General features: G+C 44.2%; 1 protein-coding gene across 39 annotated transcripts in view; it reads left to right on the forward strand.

The window, feature by feature from the left end:
- Positions 1-24,224, forward strand: part of DOCK9 (dedicator of cytokinesis 9) — a 280,624-nt gene that overhangs the window by 102,900 nt on the left and 153,500 nt on the right. For 7 of the 39 annotated variants that reach the window (XR_016388598.1, XR_016388600.1, XR_016388602.1 and 4 more), the window contains exon 1: positions 2,272-3,812. The exons of 30 other annotated variants lie outside the window; for them this stretch is intronic. Coding sequence is in view for 1 of the 9 variants with exons in the window: in XM_022576888.3 (XP_022432596.1) it covers positions 3,687-3,812 (126 nt within the window). In the remaining 8 variants the exon portion in view is untranslated. Of the gene's footprint in view, positions 1-2,270; positions 3,813-24,224 lie in introns of those variants that run through there. 2 more of the 39 variants (XR_016388596.1, XM_022576888.3) reach the window with 2 other exon arrangements.

Consider the following 24,224-nt stretch of genomic DNA (forward strand, 5'->3'; position numbering starts at 1 on the left):
TGTTATTTTAAGAGTTAAAGTGGTTAGTGTGTGAAAGAACTTGAGGTCGCTAGAGTTAGGAGCTTGGTGAATGTTTGTAGATTTGAATCCAGAGGTCCAGCCTATGCCTTGTTCTTTGAAATGTTGTAAAGTAGAACTTGACCACATACTTCCTGTCCTTCTAAGATGGCATTTCCTCTTGTGGCTGCTGTGACCATGTGTCATTCTCATGTCCTCAGACGTCGATCTCATGAATCCCTTAGAGAAACCACATCCTACTTGTTGGTTTAGGTTCGGATGCTAAATTCTGTACTGTGTGACTCCCCCTGACAGGCAGACTTCTAAAGTGTTGGTCTGTCTTCAATGAGCAGAATCGAACAAGGGCCCCTTACATTGCCTGAGAAGTTAGGTGGCAGGATTGGTGACAGTAGTATCTCCATTCCTCTAAGTCCTGAGAATTTCCTTCTTTCATAAAGAGTGGACCAACTCGAAGGTGACAGGCTAGACCAATGTCTTGCTCTCACAACTGCTTTCCTTTATCTGGGATTTCAGTATAATGCTCTGAGGTGGTGGTGAGAAAGCTGTGTGAATTTTGCTGCTGCATTTCCTATAAACATGTTGAGAACCTTGTCTAGACATTAATCAGTTCTCTTTTATGTAACTCTGTGTGAGAAACTTCAAAAAATTTACTTGCCTTACAGCCTGGTATGTTGTTTTGTTTTGATGATATGAATTATGGAACTAATTATGTTTGCCTTTCTGTCTTGGCTACCTGGAAGCTCAGAGCCAATTCAGAGTTTTTTCCTTGATTACAAAAGAAATGTAAATTCATGGCTAAAGTTTTGAAAAGTATAGGAAAACTTAAAGAAGAAGATGGTCATGGCATGCACACAGGGGGATCAAGACAACTGTTTGAAGGCTGTTGTCACAATCAAGCCGCAAAGAGGGAAGAGCAGTGGATTTTAAATTGCCTAAGCGCTTTGTAATGTGTTGCAGCAACACAGTAGGCGGAATTGTCATTTTAGATCACACAGCCAAAGTCCTGAATTTAAGACTAAGGTTAATTTCTTCAGATTGGAATAGCAACAGCAACAATAGTAATTACCATTAAATAAATACGTACATATGTATTAGGCACTGTGCTATGCCATTTTTACAGTTCTACCTCTTCACGGAAATTACCTTGATTGGATTAAACCCAGATGCTGCCTTTATCTTTAATCGTTGATCAGTAGCTTTTACCTATTTGTGCTTTTTAGCTGTTGGCATCGTTGGAATAGAAAACTGGTTCACCATAGCATCATGGTGAAGAGTGTGTACACTGCATCCATACTGCCAACGCAGTGTGTGACCTTCTGCACATACGTAACCTCTCTGCCCATCAGTTTCCTCATCTGTAAAATGGGAATAATCATGTTACCTACTTCATAGGGTTGTTATAAAGATTAAATACATTACCTCTGCAGGGTTTGGGACACAGTGAGCACTTACAGTGTTCATAAAATAAATAACCTTTTAAATTCCTTCTCATTACTTACAGAATGTCAGAGTATTTTGACCCAATAAATAGGATAGCAGTTCTCTCTCTCCTTGAAGTCTGGAACTTCTGTTGGCTTAATGATGATGGGGATTTGAGGAAGAATTGGGCTTTTTAGAACTTTTCGAGCCATTTCGAAAAGGTTTTCCAACTGTTGGTTATGTTGTGCTTTACTAGGGCTCAGTTTGTCTGTTTAGTGCTTATGGCTTGCCTCCTCTGATTTATAGAACATTTCTAAGTTTTGATTTAACTTATTTCAAATCTATATTTATGTTACAGGCTCTTTGTTTTTTTTTTTCTATCCTCTTGTAACTTTTGAAAGATAGATTTAAAAACAATTTTTTTGTTTTTTCTTTTTAATTTTGTTGTTGTGGGTTTTTTTGTTTGGTTGTTTTGGATATACCGTGCTGCACGTGGGATCTTAGTTCCCAGCCCAGGGATCAAACCTGCGCTCCCTGCAGTGGAAGCACGGAGTCTGAATCACTGGACTGCCAGGGAAGTCCCCTCCCCAAAGATAGATTTTAAAAATCCATAGATTGTATTATTTTGGAACACAGATTTGGTGAGTTTATATTACCCTGAAAGATTACCCAAGGTTGAGAAATTGGGTAGTTTAAAAAAAAATTATAGAAACTACTGATTTTTTTTAATGGACTCGTAGAACCCTTGTGACTCATTACCCAATAGTATCCACACTCAGAAAGATTCCTGATGTTTGAGTGACAGAGACTGGGGTGACCTCGGCGGGCCCTGGTGGGAAGAAGAACGTGTGGACATAGGGCACCATCTTGGCTCCCCCAGTGCCCCCTCGGAGCCCTCTCAGCCTCAGTCACTTGACCGGGAGAGGAAGAGACTTGTACCTATACCTTATGTGATAGTTTCTGTATTTTCCTGGATAGATACACCTGTATTACCTTGTGGCACCTCTTGTCGTTAAGTGATACCTCGTTCCATTGTTTACTTCTACTTCTATTATTACTCTTGCTAAATTCTCCCCAGTCTCAGTGAAACAAGAAGAATAACTAATTGGGAGAAAATCTGCAGCATCCCGGGAAGTACAGATTAATATTTAATCCCATCTTAATGTGCATTTTCCATGTAGTTTATTAATAAATCCCTTAACACTTTTGTTTTCGTTTTTCCTGAGATGATTTAAAAGTTACTTCACTAGTAATTTGAAGAAATGATTAAAATAGCAGGCTTTTGGGAAAACACATTTTAAGTGCTATCACCATTGAACCATGGGATGGTGACCCATCTACTTTCCTGTGCTTTTGTGTAAATCTCTGTTAATTGCATGAATCTGTCATTTATGATGTCTATTAGTCTTGCCTTCTCAACTTGCTCTGACACTCCCGGAAGGGAGAGACACTCTACTCTGCCTTGTATTTTTACTGTGATCCTCTCAGTACCTAGTACCAGACTTATTAAAATTGGTACTCACACACATATTGATGGATTTAAAGTAATATTTCGTTTAATTTACTGTGACATGTGGTATCTCGTGAAAATGTGTGATGACCTCCTCTTTTATCTACTATAAAATAGTAGGTAAATTAAGTTTGCGTGCCGCGGGCTGTCGTGCAGGGAGAAACTCTTCACTTACATCTGCACGCATGAGGTGCCGGCTACAGGAACCCCTTGGTGTTTGCACCTCCCTGCTTTGATCATCAGCCAAGCATTTGGTGTTTAGCCATAACACGAAGGAAAGCATCCGAAAACTATACGAATTTTAGAACAGCCAGATGACCTAGCTTCTCTTCAGCTCCAGATTTGAAGTAATTACGAAGGAGTCTAACCGTGACTGGTTTTCTTTTCAACACAGCACTATTTTGATTCGGGTCGATGTGGCCCACGCCGCGTGGAGCAGGCCCGATGAGGCCGGTCTTTATCGAAGAGGCAGTGCACTGTGCATTGTGCAGTTTGGGGTTTGTTTTCCTTTGGCCGATGAGTGGGAACCTCCCATTTTCCGAGCAGTAGTAACACCCCTGGAGGCTGGCCCTCCCACCCTAGCAGGCTCTGCAGACCCAGCCGGCAGGGCTGACCACTTGTGCCTGGGAAGTCAGCTTCCTTTCTGTCCTCAGGCCCCTGGCATGCTGGTGCCTTGCACAGCCAAGGACTTGCAGCTGTCCCAGTTGCCAGACTTTCTGACTCGCGTTTTCAGCCAAGGATGCAGGCTGATAAATTCAGGACAAGTAGTAGAAATGTCAAAAAGGAGCTGGTGATCGAGTCCCCCCTGCAGTGCAAGGATGCAGCCCAGGGAGAAGTGGAAGCAGAGAGCCCAGGGCCAGTGCTGGTAAGAGGGCCCCATCCACGGGGCTTCTGCTGTCTTCTCCACGCAGTGCTTTTATTGCGTGTGCATGCTCGGGGCCTCTGGCTTTCTGGTTTGATTTTAAACTTGCCTTGCCTGTTTCTGGCGAACCCTCTTCTCTGTTTCCTCCTGTAGATTGACTTCAGTTCCACTTTGATTCTTCTTTGGGAGGAAAGATATGTTGACGTTTCGTGGGTGAATGTGGTTTCCAGGAGGCTTCTTTGTATAGAACAACTATGTATTGTTCACGTCTCACCTAGCTGCACTGTTGTCAAACATAAACCCAAGAGGCACATTGTAATTGCCTTTTATAGGATTGAAAAATGTCTTTTGCAAAATTAAAACATATTTACATTATGTGTTTATGTGAAAATTATGATGACGACATGGGGGGAGTGTTAAGGAACATAACTGCTGAAGTTAGTTACATGTATTCTCACTCATTTTAACAGGTTTGCCTTGAATTGAGCAAAGTAAGAAATAACCTAAGCTTTGAACCAGTTAATAGAAAAGTTTCTATTTTTAACATTAGCTAAACTCAGAGCAGTTTGGATAAATTCAAGTGCTTCGGTAGACTTTGTAAGGGAGGAATGTGAAAAATGGTTTTGTTGTTATCACCAGTGAGTAGGTTGTGCTTCTCTCTCGGAATTTCTTTAGTACAATAAAGGCACATAATTTTTTAAGCAAACTGCAAAAAACCACCAACATGCCCTGTGGTGGGGACAATTGAGCCTTTCAAATGATCTGTTAAAGGGATTGTTAAACTTGTACTTAGCAATTTTATATAGTGATTTTTTTTTTTTTTTAACACGGAGGTTCATTTGCTGTTATAAAGTGTTTGGTTAATGAACTTAATTTTCAATTAATGTCTTTAAGAATCTGAACTTAAACTTCTCTGTAATGGATTTGATTTGAATTAAATTGCCTTTGACCTGTGAGACTGCCTTATATTGTATTGCCTTCAAAATTATGTTGCTAACCACAAACTGAGAAAGTCAGTAAAGTGTGATGGGCTTTTTCACTGTAGGCTTTCATCTGAGAGATTTAGGCCCCCCTCCCCGCTCCCAGCATTGTTTAGAGATGTTATTCGTTATCTTGGATTCCTTTCTGCTAGCACAATAGTTCATTTATCCATTGAGAAGCTTGAGCAGCTTTCATGCAGTAACAGATTTAACCGGTTAAAGCTCCCAGCTGATGTCGCTTATGATTTCTTGGAGGAAGTTGTGTGGTTTGGGTTCCCTTGTGAATATTCTTAAAAATCTTTTGTCAGTGATTCTCCAGATGTGTAGAAATATTTGTCCAGAGGATTAAATACACTGTAGAAAGATGCTCTGTGATTTTTTTTTTTTAAACCACCCAAGTGACTTTTAAAAAACTTGCTTCTCTTTCTTGTGCTCAAAAAACCAGCCGCTTATGTCCCAGTTATTTGTTTAGGTCAAATCTCACTCCAGGCAGTTCCACGGGGAGTACGTTTTCCACTGTAATGGATAAGGCTGTGCTGGCTGCAGCTGCACCTGGTGGGAGTGCTTGTGGGGACCCAGAAGCTTCTGGCAGCATGGAGAGCTCTGGCCCGTGCACCTGCAGAGAGAGGTGTGAGGGAGAGGGGAAGGCAACAGTGATACAACAAGAAGCTTTTTCTTATCTGATGGTGTTTCTCTTATTCCATTGGGGTAACTAAGCAAGATAAAAAGAGCTACTACCAGATAAGAGAAGCAAGGATATTTAAGCAGAGCCTCTGCCCAGGGCAGATCTCCTTACCTGTGATTCTCACTGCCCACAACAAATGAGAATTCAGCACACTGCTCGGAATACAGCTTTTCTCCAAGATGATTTTTTAAAAGTATGCCAGCACAGCCATGAGATCTGTGTGTTGCAGTGCTGTTCGTTACTATTATGTTAGTAGCCCGTGTGCCTGTTGAGAATCCCCAAGTCTGTAATGTTTACATGTAAGTAACTTACTTTGAAATCAAGTTTTGGCTGGTTTTAGTTATGTACACAATCACTCCTTGGGGAAAATATTACATAGTTTAGAAAGCCAAACAAGTAATTAATGCATATAATTAGAAATATGAATAGTGTAAAATAGGGAAATGTAAAGTGCCCTTACCTTTAATTTCCAAAAGTGCCCGCCATTTATTATTTGGTGTATAACTTTCTCCAAACTTTCTCCTGTGCACATAAAAATATAACTTATTGTGTGTGTTTGGAAAATGCATAGTACTATAAATTTATGCATTAATTTTCTCCCAGAACATATCAAGAACATCTTTCTTTGTCACCACATATAGATTTATGCCATCCTTTTTAATGGCTGTACCATAATTTGATTCCATTTGTTTCCAATTCTTTGCCATTAGTGCAATGTATAATCATTGAGAAATGGCTTTGTGGGCTGTGAGTGACTAACAGTGAATGTACTAGTAAACGTATCTGAAAGCACTTATGCTGGACAGAAGTACTTTTTCTGTAAAACCTCTATCAGAAGTCAGTGTTTCTTTCCCCTCTGCCAGGGCAACAGTTAAGTTTCCCTTAGCAGTGGCTACTTGTTCCATGCTAGGTAAACATATACTTTCTAAGAGAAGTATATGTTTGGACATTACAGATTTTCAGAGGCTGCAAGGTTCAACTTACAGGCACCTATGCAGGTAGGTCATGTCCCTTCACTGTGACAATAAACAGGAGGAAGTACATGGTGAATTTTCCCCATTCCTCTCCAGGCTCACTGCCAACCCTATAGAAAAATGACTTTGTGGGTTGTGAATGACTAATAGGGGAAAAATCAGGATATTCTTGATGTCTACAAGTTAGTTACCCCACTGAATTTGAATACCTATTTTTGCCCCCCAAACTCTAACGTAATTCCTGGGAATAATTTATTCTAATTGTTACAGCTCAACAATTTAGAGGAAAAGGGTGTGGCCTCAGAGAGTCAGAACTGGCTGGGGTATATGTCCTGTGTGTTGCCTTTGCATTGGGTTACTTTCAAGAGGCAGGTGAGGATTGCAGCACAGGTCTTATTTTGCGAATTTTGAAGGTTGTAAGATGTGAACATGGAGAGAGCTGCGTTTTCACGTGTTAGGTATACTCCTTAGGTATTTTTAAAGAAGTATCTTTTCAGAAACACCTTTTCTATTTTTGATATTTTTTTTTTTTTAAAAACAGCAATCAGAACTTTATTTATTGGCCTCGCCACGTGGCCCGGTATTGAACCAGTGCCCCCCTGCGGTGGAAGTGCAGAGTCCTAACCACTGGACTGCCAGGGGATTCCCAATTTTTGATAAATTTTCTGGAATCTTCAGGTGTTAAACACTGAATCTGAGTTCTTATTTTAACATTTTAAAGAACAAATGATTAGCTAAACGACCACATGAGAAAGGAGCATGTGTACCAGTGTAGAAAGGAGTAGGAGACTGGGCTGCTGGTTGGACAAGTCAGTGCAGTACCTGGAGAAACCTTTTCTCCCTCAAGTTCTATTTACTCTAGAAATAGCAGAAACGAATTAAGGTACAAACCCTGAAGGCTAAGCTTATGGGTAATGATCATGTTGTTGTCAATATCCTATAAGACTTCAGAGGACTGTGATTGAGTTAATTAAATTATACTTATAAAGCTCTTCTGAAGTTTTTCTGCATCTCTATAGAAGTCTTTAGAAATAATTAATTATATTATGTGGACGATACTTAATATGTAGTTTCTTTTTTTTAATATTGAGTGGTAAAGGAAGGAATTTCCTTCAAGCTCTGTGTAATGACATATTCCCAGGTGACAAACAACAGGACATTTTACTGATTCAGAGCCATAAGCCTTCACTATGCTCTTTGGTTTTCCCCTTCATTTGTTTATTTGTTTGTTCATTCAGCCACATTTATAAGTACTGAGGTTTGCCAGACATACTGGGTAGTGCATTGGGGATACAGGGGTGAGTGAGATACACGCTCCCTCTCCTCAGGCAGCAAGGTCTGGGGAATGAGGGGCTTCCTTCCTCAGAAATGCTTTTCACGTGGTAGTCTTTAGGCACAGTGAGTGTTGATCTCACCCATCCTTTTCCACTTAGGCAGAAAACACCTAAGTCATCATCAGCTCCAGCAAGGGCACATTCTATTTTTTAGCACCTAAAGCAGGCCTAGCCTTGCTTTACTGAAGGCATAGGGACCGCTGTTCACATGAATAGTCTGTGTGATTGAGGCCCGGCTAATGCACCGTATTTTGTGGAGCGGTTGGTGGAAGGAATCTTTGGGAAGTGCATGCTTCTCTTACCCCAGAGAAGGAGCTTCCACAGCTCGTGTCAGTGCCTCATTACAGCGCTGAGCCACTCATGTCTTCTGGGAGGCTTGCTCGTACAGAGCATAAAAATCCACCCAGCCCCGGTGAGTTTCTTTTCTCATGCCTGTCATCATTGTGGAGGCAGAGTGGCTGGTCACTGTTTTTTTATAACAAGGTAATGGCAATTGCTTTCTTTCTTTCTTTTTCTGCTGTAAGGATAAAAATAGAAAATATTTATATAGTGCCTTGTTTTGTGTCAGACACTGTTTTAAACCTCTTTAAACATTATTTCAGCTAGTCCTCCCAATTCCAGGAGGCAGGTACTGTTATTATTAGTCTTTTTACAGATGAGAAGACTGAGCACAGAGATGTTAGGTAACCTGCACAAAGTCATACATTTAGGAAGTGACAGAGCCTGGGTTTTAAGCTGCCAGTCAGGTTTTCCAGAACCCATAACTGAACACATATGTATGATTCATTAACAAAAATGATTGCATTCCTTATGCTTGACATTGGGATTATAAAGATGGAAAAGAGGGGTTCAAAATTCTCTGTCCTTAAAAAATTTTTTAAATTGTTAGAGGAAGGCCAATTTCAAAGTGACAGAACAACAGCAGTTGAATAGCTTGGAAAAATAAAGAGGAGGATGGTCATGCCTGAGGAAGTTGGAAACATGAACAAGATGGGGTTGGGAGTTACGTCACTTTCCTTTTGAGTGTCCCCTTTTATCATCTTCCCGGAAAGTTATACAGGAGCACAGATTGGTGGAATGTCTGACAGTCTGGAGACATCTTATTTTCCTCCCTAGATTTTTTTTTTTTTTTAAACTGATTTACAGCACGATCCAGGATAACCCTGAAATGTTTATTCCCTAATCTGTAGAATAGGCACCGTGGTCCCCGTAGTGTTTAGAGGAGGCTGCCATTTGCCCAGTGTGCTCTACCCTTTGACAGGTAGTGGCTAAATACAGGATAGCAGAACTATGTCACAGGCAGTGGGTGGTGTTGGGTGGTCTCAGAGAAAGCACTTTGGAGACCAGATTCAGGTTTGGTCTGGAATCTGCCTTTCAATCTCTGAGGATGACCACCCTTCCCTCCCCAACTCCGTGCCAGCCCGGCCCTGGCTTTAGTACGTTTCTCGTCTGTAAAATGAGAAGTGTGTAGTAAATAATCTCGAAGGTCTCTTCTGGGGCTAAAGCTCTGTATTTCAGGGTCATTAGCTTTGGTCCCATAATAACCTGTGATGGAGTCAGATCCAGATCCTAGAGTTTCAGTTTCAGGTTCTAAGCTTAGTTTATCCAAAATCGTTTGGGTTTTGAGTTGTAGGAGCTGTAAAACAGGGGATACTGGATTTCCACCCAATGTAATGAATAAGATGAGTGTAGTGGGTTGGCAAACCTAGAAATAAATAGAAGTGGTAGCAAATTTGCAGTTACCAGGGATTACTGTACAAGAGAGGCAGGAAGACCTGACTTGAGCCTACAGATGACACGACTGAGTATAATTTTTAGAAACAAGAAGACTTGGAAATTATAGTTTATCCTCAACTTTCCAGAAGTTTGAAATATCCCTGTAATGTGATACATACAGCTCTTCCGAAGTTGCTCTTAGAGTACCGTTTTGAGGCTTCAGAAGTTTTTAGTGCTCGCTTTCCAGACAAGTGTACGTGCCGCTTACTAGTGGGTCTCTGAGTGCTCTGCCGGGTGCTTGGGGAAGAGCCAGTCTGAAATTCTGTTTTGGGATCTCCTTCGTGGAGAGCCATCACTACAAAGGGAGAAACAGAAGTTAGTGGTGCCAAGGGCCCTGCGCTCACAGTCAGGAGTCCTGGGTCCTGTGTCTTCTAAACATTCGACATTTCTAAGCTGAGATTGCGTTTCTGTCAGATGGAGGTAGTCGTGGTGTCTGTCCTCCAGACTCCTCATCTCCGAGGGTTGTCTGGCTGCCCTGGTCAACTTACTGCATTCAGTCTTTTCTTACTTCGAGCCATGCTCCAAAGTGCCACCGGACCAATCTTTCCAAAACGCAGATACGGTTATTAATTTCCTCCCTAAACCCCTCCCCTGACTTGCCTTTACAGAGAAGGCAAAGCACGGCCCACTTGACCCTCAGAAGTTGGCCCTGAACTTGCTTGCAGGTCTCCCTCATCTACTGCACTTTACAAAATGCGTCCTGACCCAGGCCCTGTATTCTTCAACAGGGGGTGCTTTCACACGCGGGCACAGTGCTTCTTTTGCCTGGCGTGGCTTCACTGCCCGACCATTCTCCTTCATCCTTCAAGTCCCGGTCACATGCCAGCTCCTCCAAGAAGCTTTTAAAACTCTCTCCCCACATCTTCCCATAGACTCTGTTCTCCGTGGCCCATCATGGCATCATTATTCTAGCGTGTTAGGTTATTATGCATCTCTGCTGTGTTGTAGCTAAGGCTTGTACTCTAGTCTCCCTCACTAATGCAGGGGCTTCTGCCCCACAGGAACCATGGTTTTCTTTGTATTGTCTCTGCCATAATGTCAAAGCTCCCCCCGCCTTTTTTTTCTTTTCTTCTCGGCATCACTTTTGCAGGATGCGAAGAACAGGTTGCAGAAAGGGCTTCTGGGGGAGACGGGATCTGAGGATCATTCTCCCTCTTCATTCTTCCCTCTTCCACCTTCATCACTTTAGCCACTAATATTCAAATACGTTGAAATGCCAAAAAGTAAAAAAGGATGCACCTAGAGGAGCCTGCTTGACTAAATGTGATGTGGGTATTGTGCCCCCAAACTCTCCTTTGCTTCTGTTATTTTTGATCTAAATTAAAATGTTAGCTAACACTTTGTGACTTGAGGACACAAGTGCAAACTTAGGTGACCAGGGTCAAAACTCTTCTATTTCTTCCTCTTAGCCAGCACCCTTTCCATGTGAGTACTACTTCTTCTCATCAGCCACACCTGAAACTGTAACATCACCTTTAATGGTTGTAGGACATTTGGAAAAAATCATTGTGTGACCTTATTACCAGAATCCCAGTATTATTACCAGAATCCCAGTAAATTGATTATATGTGGAAAGGGTAGTGGAGACCTACAAGATGTAGGGCAAAGAAGACCACTCTTCCTGGGGGGAAAGAAAGGAAAGCGGGGCCTGTTAGCAACACTGAACAATGTAGGTCACCTGCTTTACTTGACCAAGACTCGACCTGACTGTTTTGTCCCTAATAGGGTAGTTTTTCCCAAATTTGTCTTGTGTCCAAGTGAAAATTTCAGGAAGTGGTCTGTCCTTTGTTTTGCCATGAAGTATTAAAAATTACCTGTGTGTTAAAAAAACATATGTTTCATACAGTCTATAATAGTGCTGTCTAATAGAACTATATAGCATGAGCCACATATGTAATTTTAAATATTCTTATAGCCAAATTAAAGTAAAATCGATAGGTGTAATTGATTTTAGTAATATAGGTTTAACCCAATATTTCCAAAAGTATCATCATTTTAGCATTTAATCCTTATAAAATATCAAGGCATTACACATTCTTTTATTCATACTAAGTGTTTGTAAATTTGGTGTCTATTTTACACCTATAACACATCTGAATTCAGGATAGTCACATGCGGCTAGTAGCTACTGTAGTGAACGGTGCAGGTCTATAACCTTACATATTCCATAGCAGAAACACTTCAAACCAGAAAGTTGTCATTTTGGTGGGTGAGTCATTGGATGGGGTGGGGAGGAAATGCATGATTTAAGTTTAAGGTTGGGTTTTCCTTGTGAAGATCATGTCCTTGAAGTATTTGGAGGTAATGTAAATGAGGTTCTACCTGATGGCATTAAAACCTCACATTCAAACCTGATTCTTCAGGAAGATTTAATATTTTGGAGTATGATTTGTAATGTACTTGATATGGAAAATGAATATCCTTCAGGAAAGGACTCTGCCTTTTCTCTCTCCCCCGTGAGATCATGGAGCCTGGGCAGTTCAGTGTAGCTTACGTTTCCAGATCTCAGAGCAGGGCAGAAAGCCTCAGATTTCTGTCCTTGCTGGAGGTGTGCAGGCTGAAGCATCACAGTGTAGAGCAGTGTTGTGCATTTCTCATACAAAGAGAAGTGGAAGCATTTAGGGGAGCGCTTCCTGTTCTGGAACTCTGAAATTCCATCACGTGTCTTGCTAGTGGGTGATGGGAAAGGTCCTGGGCTTGGGGCCTGGAGACCCACGGGTCGCCCATCTGTGAGACCTTTGTTAATTCATGTAACCCCTCTGAGCTTCAGTTTCCACATCTGTGAAATGGTGATGATACAGCCATAAGAAATTTGGGGAGGTTTAAAGAGAAGATATATGTGTGATCCAGCAAAGGCATGTTTATGTTGTAGGGACTAAAATTCTCCTGTATCTGAATGACACTTAACTATGTATGATCCCCGTGACCACCATTTGGTGAGGTCCTGCTCTGTACCAGGCACTGTATATTGAAACCCTTCAATAACCTTGTGATAAAGATAAGAGAAATTGGTACTTTTCCCATTTTCAGATGTGGATATGGAGATTTAGTAACTTGTCTCAAGGCCACATAGCAAACAAGGAGTCAAGCTAAGATTTTTTTTTCTTTCTTTTTTTTTTTTAGAAAGCTCCCTTATGTATGTATGTATGTATGTATGTATGTATGTATTTTTGGCTGCATTGGGTCTTCATTGCTGTGCACGGGCTTTCTCTAGTTGCGGTGTGCAGCCTTTCATTGCGGTGGCTTCTCTTGTTGCGGAGCATGAGTTCTAGGCGTATGGGCTTCAGTAGTTGTGGCTCGCAGGCTCTGGGCCCGTGGGCTCAGTAGTTGTGGCGCACGAGCTTAGTTGCTCCACAGCACGTGGGATCTTCCCGGACCAAGGCTTGAACCCGTGTCGCCTGCATTGGCAGGCGGATTCTAAAGCACTGTGCCACCAGGGAAGTCCCTCAAGCTAGGATTTAAAAAAAATACTTTTTAATATGAAATTCTCAAACACACACAAAGGTAGGTAGGTAGACTAGTTCTCTAACTTGGGTGGCGTCACAATCACACACAGATCACAATCAGATTGCAGGAACCCACCCCCAGAATTTCTGATTCAGTGGGTCTGGGGTGAACGTGCATGTCTAAGAAGTTCCAGGCGATGCAGATGCTGCTGGTCTGGGACCATGCTTTGAGAAACACTGGACTGATATAAGGAATCCCCATCCCCCTGTCACCACCTGCAACAGTAGTAAATACCTTGGGGACCAGGACTTCAATCCTAACTCCCCACACCTGCCCTTGGTGGTCTCTGAACTGCCTTTCTGGTGATGACATGCTCAGAAGCTCCTGTGAACCAGAAATGTGTTATGAATTCCATCCCCCGCCACCAATATTTTCAGATAAGTAGCTTAAAGTAGGTTGTTTGGAAATCTGACTCAATCTGGCTTTTCGAGCCCTTTAGCCTAATTACTTAACCTCTTTATTTCCGTTTCAAAAATAACTTTTATCGACATAGGAAGAATTAAAAATTTCAGGCCATAATGCTAAAAAAAAGGGGAGGGAAATTATTAGTTGGAACAGAGTCTGTAGTATAGATTTAAGAGAGAGTTATTTAGGCACCTACCATGGTGCATCTCTTTCTCTTTTGCTTTCATCATCACTTTGCACATGTGAAAAAATGGCAGCCAGAATTAGTCGCTGGGATGGATGTGTGTGTGAGAGATGCTTGCAGAGCTGTCCCTCAGGCTCTCTGCCTGTTCTCTCTCTCCTCCTCACACCCTTCTTTACCCCTCTTTGGCTCATGCCCTGTGTCAGGATAGAAAGAAGACACTTGAGGTGCTGTCTGCAAGGGTGGTCCCTCCTCCACTCAGTTCTCTCCTTGTGCTCCAGAGGCACAGGGCATAGAGGAAGCCCCCTAGATCCCTTGTTCTCTCTGGCACCCCCATTGAGCACAGCTGACTACATACAAGCAGTTGTACAGGTTTTTGTTAACAGGTGTTATTATTATCTCAATTCCCTTTCCATTTTCTAGATGCTATTGACTTGACAGTTTTTCAGAGTCTTTAATTCTCATTTTAGTAATAGGATAAAAGTTTTGGAAAACCACAGTTATTTATAAAAATGACAAATACAAAACCCAGGCACTTATCCTTCCATTAAATTGATTGATTTTGAGTGTCCAGGTATTGCTCATACTGACATGCCTGATTAAATAAAATCTCTCAGTGACAAGTTTTCTCATTTGAGTGCTCTTTCTAGTACTGTGTAAAAAGGGAATTCAGCATCTTATCAGTGTTTATAATATAAGAAACTATATTCACAAGTGTGTTATTCTTGGTGTTAGTCCGTTCTGAGTGTAACACCACATTTCAGCGTGAGAAACATATTTAGATGTGTACAAGTCTGGTGTTCATTATGCGTTCTTCTAGACATTCTCTGGTTCATCAGCTGTTATGGTTTAATGCTCAGGTTTGAGCTTTCTTCTCAGTCCAAGCTTAGATAGGGCTCCCTTTTTCCTCCACTTTTCTATAGCACGTGCTTGTGCATCAGTGAACCTGCAAAATTTTAAATGTAGAGGCTCAGAAGAAGAACAGGGACCAAGGAAGAGCATGGTCTGGGGGGTCAGGAGACCTGGGATTCAGGCCCAGCTTTGCCAGCAACTCTTTCTGGGACCTTAGGACAGTCACTTAACTCCCATCCATGCTCCCAGGTGTCTCTGTCTGTAAGACGAGAGGGCTAGAGCAGATAATCTCAGGTTCTGATGTTTGCACAACTGTAGTTCTAGTATTACTGAACCTCCTGCTCATTTGAAACATGAACGATTCTGAACAGCTGCTGAGACCGCTGTTCCACAGTCTGGAGAAGAGCATGTACTGCTGAAGGAGACTGTGATCATATGTTGGTTACCATGGTATCCTACGTTCTAATGTCCTGGGTTAAGGGAAGAAGACCATGTGTATTACAAGGAGATGGGAGGCATTTTCCACGGCTGGAAGATGTATGGACGTAGTTTTATGTCTCTCAGTCTTCACCGGTTTGCTGGCTTCCTTAGGGACCTTCTCGACATGGCCCACCTGCCACTGTGGCCTCATCTTTCACCACAGGCTGTAGTCTAGGGGTGGCTTTGAGACATGTGGGTACCCCAGGTGAGCTAATCATTGGGACGACCTCAAACACAGGCTATTCATGGGACTTCCCTGGTGGTGCAGTGGTTGAGAATCCGCCTGCCAATGCTGGGGACACGGGTTCGAGCCCCGGTCCGGGAAGATCCCACGTGCCGCGGAGCAACCAAGTCCGTGCACCACAACTACTGAGCCTGCGCTCTGGAGCCCACGAGCCACAGTTACTGAGCCCGCGTGCCACAATTGCTGAGCCTGCGTGCCGCAACTACTGAAGCCTGCGCACGTAGAGCCCGTGCTCCACAACAAGAGAAGCCACCACAATGAGAAGCCAGCGCGCTGCAACTAGAGAAAGCCTGCGCTCAGCAGTGAAGACCCAACGCAGCCAAAAATAAACAAATAAATAATCTTAAAAAAAACCCAAAACGACATGCTATTTAGATAGTTGTTTATTTTAGAGGGGGAACTGAGGGCTGCCTGGGGCAGACGTGAAACGGGACCCCTTGTGCAGAGCTGTTCGTCTCTGACTCCAGTGTTCCCACCTATTCAGAGAAACCAAGGCCCTGCGGGTAACTATCCATCGTTTCTTAAGCATATCCATTCCAGGAGTTCCGCTGCTGACCTCAGGCGGCTTGTCCATGTATTCTTTGCAGCCGCATGGAGTACCCTTTCAGAAAGGAGTTCTCGTAAATGTAGTTTTCTGCATCACATTGGATTTCCAGTGATGCAGACACTGGTGCCCCAAGCCCTTGGCCAGCTGCCATCTGCTCCCTTCATGCAGCTCTGCCCAGCTATTCTGAACTGCCCGCTGCTTCCTGAACTCACCCTGCTCAGAGGGGATCGACCAGGCCCTGGAAGAGACTCCAGCAACTTCCTATTCATGACTTTGTGTTTTCTTTACCCCCTTCCCTCTTTGATTGTACAGATTTCAGGCCCCACAAAATCTGGTTCCATCCGTGAGTGCACTCCCTGACTTCTCCATTTTCTCTGCCAGGAGCCCCCAGTCCACCCTGAATCCTGGCTGACTCGTTCAGCTCTTACACTCAGCTCTAACTGCCTCCTTTAGGAAGCACCCGCGTTGTTGGGCCTCTTTGCACACTGAGTGCCTGTGCTATGCCAGGTGCTGTTCAGGGGCTGGACAAAGCAGAAATAATATAGACACAGTAAATAAAATAGAACTCTTTGCCCTCATGGAGCTTGTAATCTAACTGGAGTGGGAGGGGGAGGGGAGTCAGGTTCATTCTAGTGGGTCAGGTGCCACTCCTGGGTTCCCACTGCTGTCATTCTTCTCGGGACTGTTCACACATCCGCCTTCCCTCTGGAATTGTGAGCTTTCTCGGGTGGGGGCTGTGTCCTTTTTATCTCAGTGTCCCAAAGACCTGGCACAAGGCGCATGGATAGGGTCAGTGAAAATCTGTGGAGAGAAGGAACTTGTAACTGCTAATAGCATTTGCACGTGAGGAAGGGGGGCAGCTGCTAATTTCCTGCACCCACCCTAATTATAGGAAGCTGAGGACTTTTCCTTCAAAGCTGACAACTTCAAGAAGTTCCCGGTGCGAGTATAGAGTGAGAGTTGTGTGCAAGACGGTAGTGCAGAAAGGCTCGGGGGCCAGGCTGATTAACATCTGGTTGCAGAAGCCCTCTCCTCCTTACTGCAGGCCGTGTCGTCCCCCTCTCCCCGGCGACAGTGCTGGGGTCCTGTTGGCAATGTTGAGAAGTGCACCATTTTGAAAATGGACTCAGTTCCACGAGGGATTTTTATCTCAGCTGGTCGAGTAGCTTTTATAGCTCTGCAGATAAATCAAGGAAGTCCTAAATTCTTTATAAGCAGAAGCGATGCATTTCTCATTTCTTAAAATAGGGTGCTCCAGGAGCTGCCATTTCCTTAGTTTGCTATTTCAAGAAGTGGCATTCAGGGTTTCAGCTCGTGTTAACATTTAATTACCAGGCGCACAAAGGCAAGAAATGACTAGAAAGTTCACGGGAAGCTATCATGTCAGAGGGAAGAGCAGTAGAATCAGAAAGCCTTTTTGTGTAGCTCTTCCCATGGTTTTTGAGGCTTCATACATGTTTGGCCAACACTGAACTCATTTGTGGGTTGATGCTCTCCGGTTCTGCTGGATTCCAGGGGAATCTCATTTTCTTGGCGCTCAGAAGATCCCCTGGCTTCTGATGGCCTGGGGATCTGGAATTTCAATCTGCGTGGTTGTTGAGCAGCCAGACGCAGAGCAGCAAATGCTGTAGGAAGGGCTGAGTTCAGAGAGGCTCAGAGGGAGATGGACGACGGGAGGGCACGTGGATCACGCCCTTTGGCGCCCGTGAGAGCCACGTGATCACTGGAGGCTCGCCTGCTGCCCGCTGCTTTGACCAGCAGATGGGGACTGGTGGCCTTGGTGTCAGTGGCTCACCTGTGCCCATGATGTCCCTTGAGGTGGAGGTGCTTCTCCCCACCGTCTGGTCACATGGCCCTGGCCTCAGGCTGTTCCTGTGAGTCTCTTCCAAGGAAGCCAAGGCTTTGATTCTTTGATAGAAAACCGTGTGTGGGCCCCAGTGACCCTGCTCCATCTTCTGCCCTGCGGAAGCGCCACACAACCCTCATAAGCAGCGTCCCTTGGGATTTACCAACCCCCCCCCCCCCCTCCTCAGTGTAGATCCTGCTGATCTCATGGAGCTGCCCTCGTGGCGGGTGGGTCTAAAGTGCTTCTGTGTACACCCCGACCCCCAACTGTTCTCAGCCCTTCCTGACACGAACCTCATCAATACTCAGTTCAGTTTATAACGTAAGCGTCTATTCGGGTTTTCTTTGGGCTCAGTCCCTGAATTCCACTGTCACCTCTGTTTATTATTATATATTAATAGTTTCCTCTGCATTTGGCCTTCTGTTTTTCCTTTTTTTGTGAGAGTCCCTGCCACTGTTGTCTGTTTAATATGTTCCTTGGAGGATAGAGGAAAGTTTTTGTAAACAGATTGGTGAAATTGAATGTATGTGTAGCACGCACTCAAAAACAAAAAACTAAGATTACTGTCATGCAAGCAACATATTTAATAATAATAATAATGGTTACATTTATTGTGTGCCTACTGTTTGCCAGGCTGTGTCGAACATTAACTCAGTGAGGCCCAATAACAACCTCACGTAACTGCACAGCTCAGCTTTCTTAACCACTGTACTGTAGACTGCCTTCAACTCGATCAATATCTGTGTGGCATATATGGCCCTATCAGGGCAGATCCAGGTTTTCTGAGCAATGAAGCTTAGAGTTTTGGGGACTTTTAAGAAAAATAATTAAAAGTTTTAAATATAAAATGTATAAATACAAAATTTGGCCTGGAAGTGAATGTTTTAGAATTTGAGTTTAGAATAATTTAGAATTTGAAAAGAAGTCACAACAAATTACAAAATTTAAAAAGCCAAATTATCAACATCGGAAATACAGGAAAACACATTTTTATCAATGAGTCTCTTGGCACACCTCAGTAATAACTTTCTTCGCGGCATTTTTTGGCTTCATGCTCCTGTTACCTCTCATATGATCATGCTTTTGTATCATCATTCTGCGTGGCAAGAATAGGTCATTCAGTCTTTCCGGTAGCAAGGTTAGTCGAACTTTGTATTTTATTAATCATAGCTTAGAAAAGTTTCTTCTAGCTCTGCAACATTTGGTAACATCACATAAGCTTTTAGGATTGGATAAACCACTGTTTGGTTTCTTCTATACAGGAGCTGTGTGATTTGGGGGCATTCTCAGTTTGTGCAATGACTAATCTCAAGCACCTCCTAGCATTTTTGGCCCAAGCACCTTGGGATGTGCCTATATTGCAGTATGGCCCCTGTGTTGCACCTCATATCGATTTGCCTGTATGACACTGGGTGGACCGACATAGTGGGCCATGTTCCTGTAAATCTTCCTACACCAGGATGCCAAGCAGCAATTGAACTCAACAGGGACGTACATGTATGGGGCCTGGAGAGGGGTCTGTGCAAGTGAGGGGCATTCAGCTGTCTTAATGACAGTCAATGTGTCTCTGGATCCTGGGCTAGATGCTGCGGGAGCACAGAGATAAGGAGGCCCGGCCCTGTCCCAAGGCACTAATAGTGGAGGAGATGAGCTGTCCATGGGTCATTTCAATGCAGGGCAGAAGGAACTGCACCCCAGGACTGCTACTAACCCAGATGCAGTGGTCAGAGACGGGACAGGCTGCCTTTTAATGGGTTGAGGTGGTGCCCCAGTTATATGGCCATGCACTGCATGCCCTGGGGCTAGAGCAACTACGCTTTAACTTTTTCGGCATCTCTGCCTCTGTCAGATTTGTTTTTTTAGAGGAAGGATTCTGTTGCTAAAATAAAACATCTTTGGACCTCTGCCTGAAGGGCTGTAGGACTCTGACAGGTGTATAGGCGTGGGGGATCACAGGAGCAGGCTTGTCAGAGACAGTGAACCACATTGCTTGTGTCATGGGCGCGCGGGGCTGGAGATGTGACTGGAACCTGTGCACCTGCTTGCCCAAGGAGGGCTGCGCCATCACGTTAAGGAGTTCAAAACCTTGCCCACCTGAGGAATTCTCATTCTTCCTTCAGAGCTCATGAAGCAGCACTTACTTGGTGAAGTGAGGAAACTTTGCAGCCCGTGGACAGTAATTGACACCACCTCCCGCCCTAGCTCTGCATTAACGTATGCCCACACCTCTCACTATACTGAATTAGGTGTTTACGAGCCTGCTTGTCCCACTAGTCCAGGGTTTCTGTGACTCGGTTCCATGGCTATTCTCCAGGGAGGGCAACCCTCCCCCCAAAACTGGGTATAAAATGTAGAAAGTAATGTGTATATACATTTCTGGGGGGAGGGGGCCCATGGTCTCAAAGGGGTCTGTAACCCAAGGAGGTTAGGGAGCTCAACACTGGGCTTGTTCATTGTTCATCCCTAAATTTACAAATTCCAGCACAGTTCCTGGGTCATCATGATAGACCAGGGGTTCTTCAGAATCCCTTGGAGAGCTTGTTCAAGCATGGTCCCCATTCCTGGAGTTTCTGATTCAGGCTTGGGATGGGGCCTCAGAATGTACATCTGTGTGAGCTTCCCAAGTGATGCTGGAGGTGCTGTTCCCGGGCCCCCACTTTGAGAACCGCTGTTGTAGACTGTTGTGGACTGAAAGTACCACAGTCCTCGCCCTGTCTGACTTCACAGTAACCGAGAACTGAATGTTCATAGATAAGGACTTTTAACCTCCAAACGGGGGAGAAAGCTGAAGGATTCGTGTATAGATTGAGTTACATTTTTTACACACTATAAATGCACAGTACATGCACTGTACATGTTCTCAATGTCCTAGACTCGGGAGCTGGCCGAGCCCCATCATGCCTAGGGAGACACAGTGTCCTGGAATATTGAAAATTCAAACTGGTAAATGTGCAGGGTTCCGAAATCTGGTAGATCTGATGGCCTAGGAGCAGTTCTAGGAGTATTGACCATTCATCAATTTGGGTAATTCTGGACTCAGATTTTTTTTCGTTTGAAGATAAAAAATCAAGAACTTGTATGTAAATTATCTCAATAGAAAAAAAAAAAGTAGCTCTTTGTATAATCAGGACTCATAAGATGGCTGCTCTCTTGCTGTCTTGTACATCCCCTGCCTGACCCTGCTCTGCATCACCCTTACTTTATGCACATGATTGCCTCCCTCTCCTAAGCTGACGGTTTAGTCAGTAACTACCTATGTGATTGGTCCGAGAGTGACTGTTCTAGACCTGGGACTAGACCAGCTCCAGTATGTTTGGTCATCAACAGGAAACCGCGGCGCTCACTACAGTTGCTAGCCCAAAGAGCTGCAGGGGGATGTGTTCCAGCAGTCCCCCTGGCAACCGAGGAGCCTTCTGATGTCATGTCCCCATAGCTGATAGCATCCTCCTCCTCTGTGTAGCAAAGATTGCTGTCGTGTCCTACCTGCCGTGATGGTCAGCTGTTGCTCTGGGACTTCGGCCTCTGGCTTGTAGGATTCCCTGTTCAGTAAATCGTTGATGTCTATGTCACCGACTCCAGGTTCTTCCTTTGGCCTCATGGCCGGGCAGTTGCAAGGATTGCAGGACTCTGGGGTGCAGCCCAACACTCTTGGAGTTATGTCACCAGGAGAAGCATTGAACTTAGGTGTGTTGAGATGGCTTTAAAGCCAAGGCCATGTGCCAGCTCTGTGCTAATAAAGCCTCTTTCTTCTGAACCAGGACTAGGGGACTGGCAGTCTGATAATTAACCTAATTTCACTTTGCTGTTAGTGGACATTCCTGTTAGCAGTGATGCTGCAGGCCAGTTTCCTACACTAGTGGGCTGTCCCCCACACTTGTGACCAGCTGGAAAAGCTTAGTGGAGCTGAAGAACACTGAACAGCTGTAACCAGTGAATCATCAGTTTAAAGAAAGTGAAAAATAGGCGATTGTGCTCTTGACCCACAGTTTGGTAGATAGGTCCGCCTCAAGCCTCCCAAGCCCCTCTCTTCTGTCATTTCTTTCTGTCTTCTTTATCTTGCCCTTATGTTTTCTCCATCCCTGCATCTTCTACCTCCGCCACGCCTAGGTGTCGGTCACTTTTGTCTCTTTCTCTCCCCCATCTCCTTCTTGTCTCTTTTCTTTTCTTTCTTCACCAGTCAGTCTCCCTTCTCAGCCTTTCTCCTCGGATAGTTTCTTTCTTTCTTCCTCTTAAAATCCACATGTAGAATCCACATTGTGCCAGTTATTCGTGTTTAAAGCAAGAGCTTTTTGCCTTGTTCTTAACTTAGGTAGCAGGTGAGTTGCTCTCCGTTGGCCCCTTTTCCTTGGAGTCAGCGGTCCTGTCGGGGACCGTGCTCCCTGCAGCTGCCGAAGACCTCTGCCCAGTCAGGTCTCCAGGAGTCACTTCGTTGAGCAACTTAAGGATTTGCACAAGTTTCAAATCTTCCCAGTCCTGGAGTCCCGAAGACCAGAGAAGACGTGTTATTCTTCTCTGAGATTTCCTGTATTTCTCATTCTTCCCTGAGATTTCCCTTATGCCATTCTTCTGTGGGCTTTCCTGGTTAACATGCGTCATCAGTCTTTAACAGAAACGCTGGCTTATAAACTCTCCACAGATGTGCCATAGTTGAGCATTGGTGAGCACAGACCCTTAACAAGGAAGCCTGGAGAAGGAAGGGTTCTGACTGATAGAAGACTGGGTTCTAGTCCCGTCTGCTGGCTACTTGGGACGCTCAGGCAATCAGCTCAATTTGTGATCCTCAGTTTCCAGCCTCAGTCAAATGGAGTGATGTTTCCATGCCTACCTTTTAGTGGCATTAAAAGATAAACTGAGGCATATTAAACATTTCAAGAGTTTATTTGAGCAAAAATCGATGCAAATTGGGCAACACCCAATTCCCAGTGGTTGGGAACACTGATGATAGGAGCTGGCGAGAGATTTACATAAAGAAAAGTGCAGAAGCAAAGAAAGGAATAATTGATTGGCACTAGCGTGAAGCCTAGTTGGCTGTGCTGGGTTGTCCTTAGTGTTTTGATTTCATTAACCTTGAGGCATTTACAGGCTTACATTTCAGTTTGCTTACGTAGACTGCCACCTCAGACTGATGGCCTCCTTGTCTAGTTAATTTAACAGTGGATTAAGTGTGATCATCTGTGTGAAAACACCTCAAAAATTAACAGTGGCCCACAAAAGCAAGGTAATCCTAATACCTACAGTGTTACATAAAATACTGCCAAGATACCTTCAGGGGAAAACAGTAATTCATCTAATTAACAAAAGCGTTATTTGGTATGCTAAATAGCAAAACTGATTTATGATGTTAGTTGTTTTCATTTACTAAACATTTAAGAAATCCAAGTTCAATCAAATGGTGAGAAGTGTCATTAAATGCACTTAAGAAGCTGTAAACATTGTCTGTATCAGTCCAGACGCAGAAAACACATCAGTTGATTGAACATGGAAAATTAACGTAGAGAATTATTAAATTGGTAAAAGGGGATCAACTACTAGGGAGTAAGGGTAACTCTAAAGCATGGATCAGCAAACTGTGGCCCGTGGGCCAAATCTGGCTGTTGTACTGCCCCTCCCCCGCCGTGCCAGTTTTATTGAGATGTTGACGTACACCACTGGGTTGCCTGTTTTTGTAAATAGAGTTTGATTGTAACACTGCTGTGCCCCTTTGTTGACTGTGGCTCCTTTTGCTCTGCAACAGCAGAGTTTACTAGTTATGACAGAAACTGTAAGTCAGCCAAAATATTTGCTCTCTGGCTCTTCACAGAAAACATTTGCCAACCCCTGCTCTAAGAATACAAGCCTAGTCTATCCAGGGAGCAGAGACCCAAGGAAAGCACAAACTGGGAAGAGCCCCCCAACCCCCGCCTGCCCCACCCCACCCCCCAAACCTGCACCCAACGCTAAGATTCAGGCCTAGGTGGAGGGAGTGTGGCCCTGGTCTCTGGACAGTGGAGAAGTCAGTCTGCTGAGGATCTGTGGGCTAGAGGCTGGGAACCACCTGCTGGGGTGCCTGTGCAACTTCTGGAGGGTGTGCGCCACTGGGTCTCTCCCAGAAAGCCCCCAGTGGCTGCTGGGCTATAGGAACAAAGCAGAAAACCCAAAAACCAAGGAACAATTCCAGAACACTGGAGCCTGAGAAAAGCCCCTTTCTAAGCAGTGTCCCCGCAGCACCCTCTGCTAACCAGGGCTAACACTGCGGCGGTTTTTTGAGAAAGCAGTCTGACCTTACCCTGTAGTCTGGAGGGAGTGGAGCTGATGATCTGTGCTGAGGGGCTGGAAGGGGAGGTACCCAGCTGAGGATTCCCCTGGGCCAGCTAGTGCCTGTGGAGGTGCCCAGGGCTGCAAAACTAGGTCACCCGCTCTGGGCTTCGCTGGCTGCAGTCATGTGCTGGACACGATACAGGGCAGGTGGGGAGCACAGTGTCTGTTCCATCCTGCAGTCTTTCTTCTTCTGACCTCCTTGTAATGGAAGTTTAGCTGTCAGAATCCTGAGCTCTGTCACTGTAGAAAGCTCTGTGCCTTTTTGGATTTTTTTAGGAATATAGTCATGGTTCTTAAAGAAAATGTT

This window comes from Delphinapterus leucas, chromosome 18, assembly GCF_059928025.1.
Source record: "Delphinapterus leucas isolate spDelLeu-1000000601 "Yukka" chromosome 18, BTC_Dleu_Yukka2, whole genome shotgun sequence".
Lineage (NCBI taxonomy): Eukaryota > Metazoa > Chordata > Mammalia > Artiodactyla > Monodontidae > Delphinapterus > Delphinapterus leucas.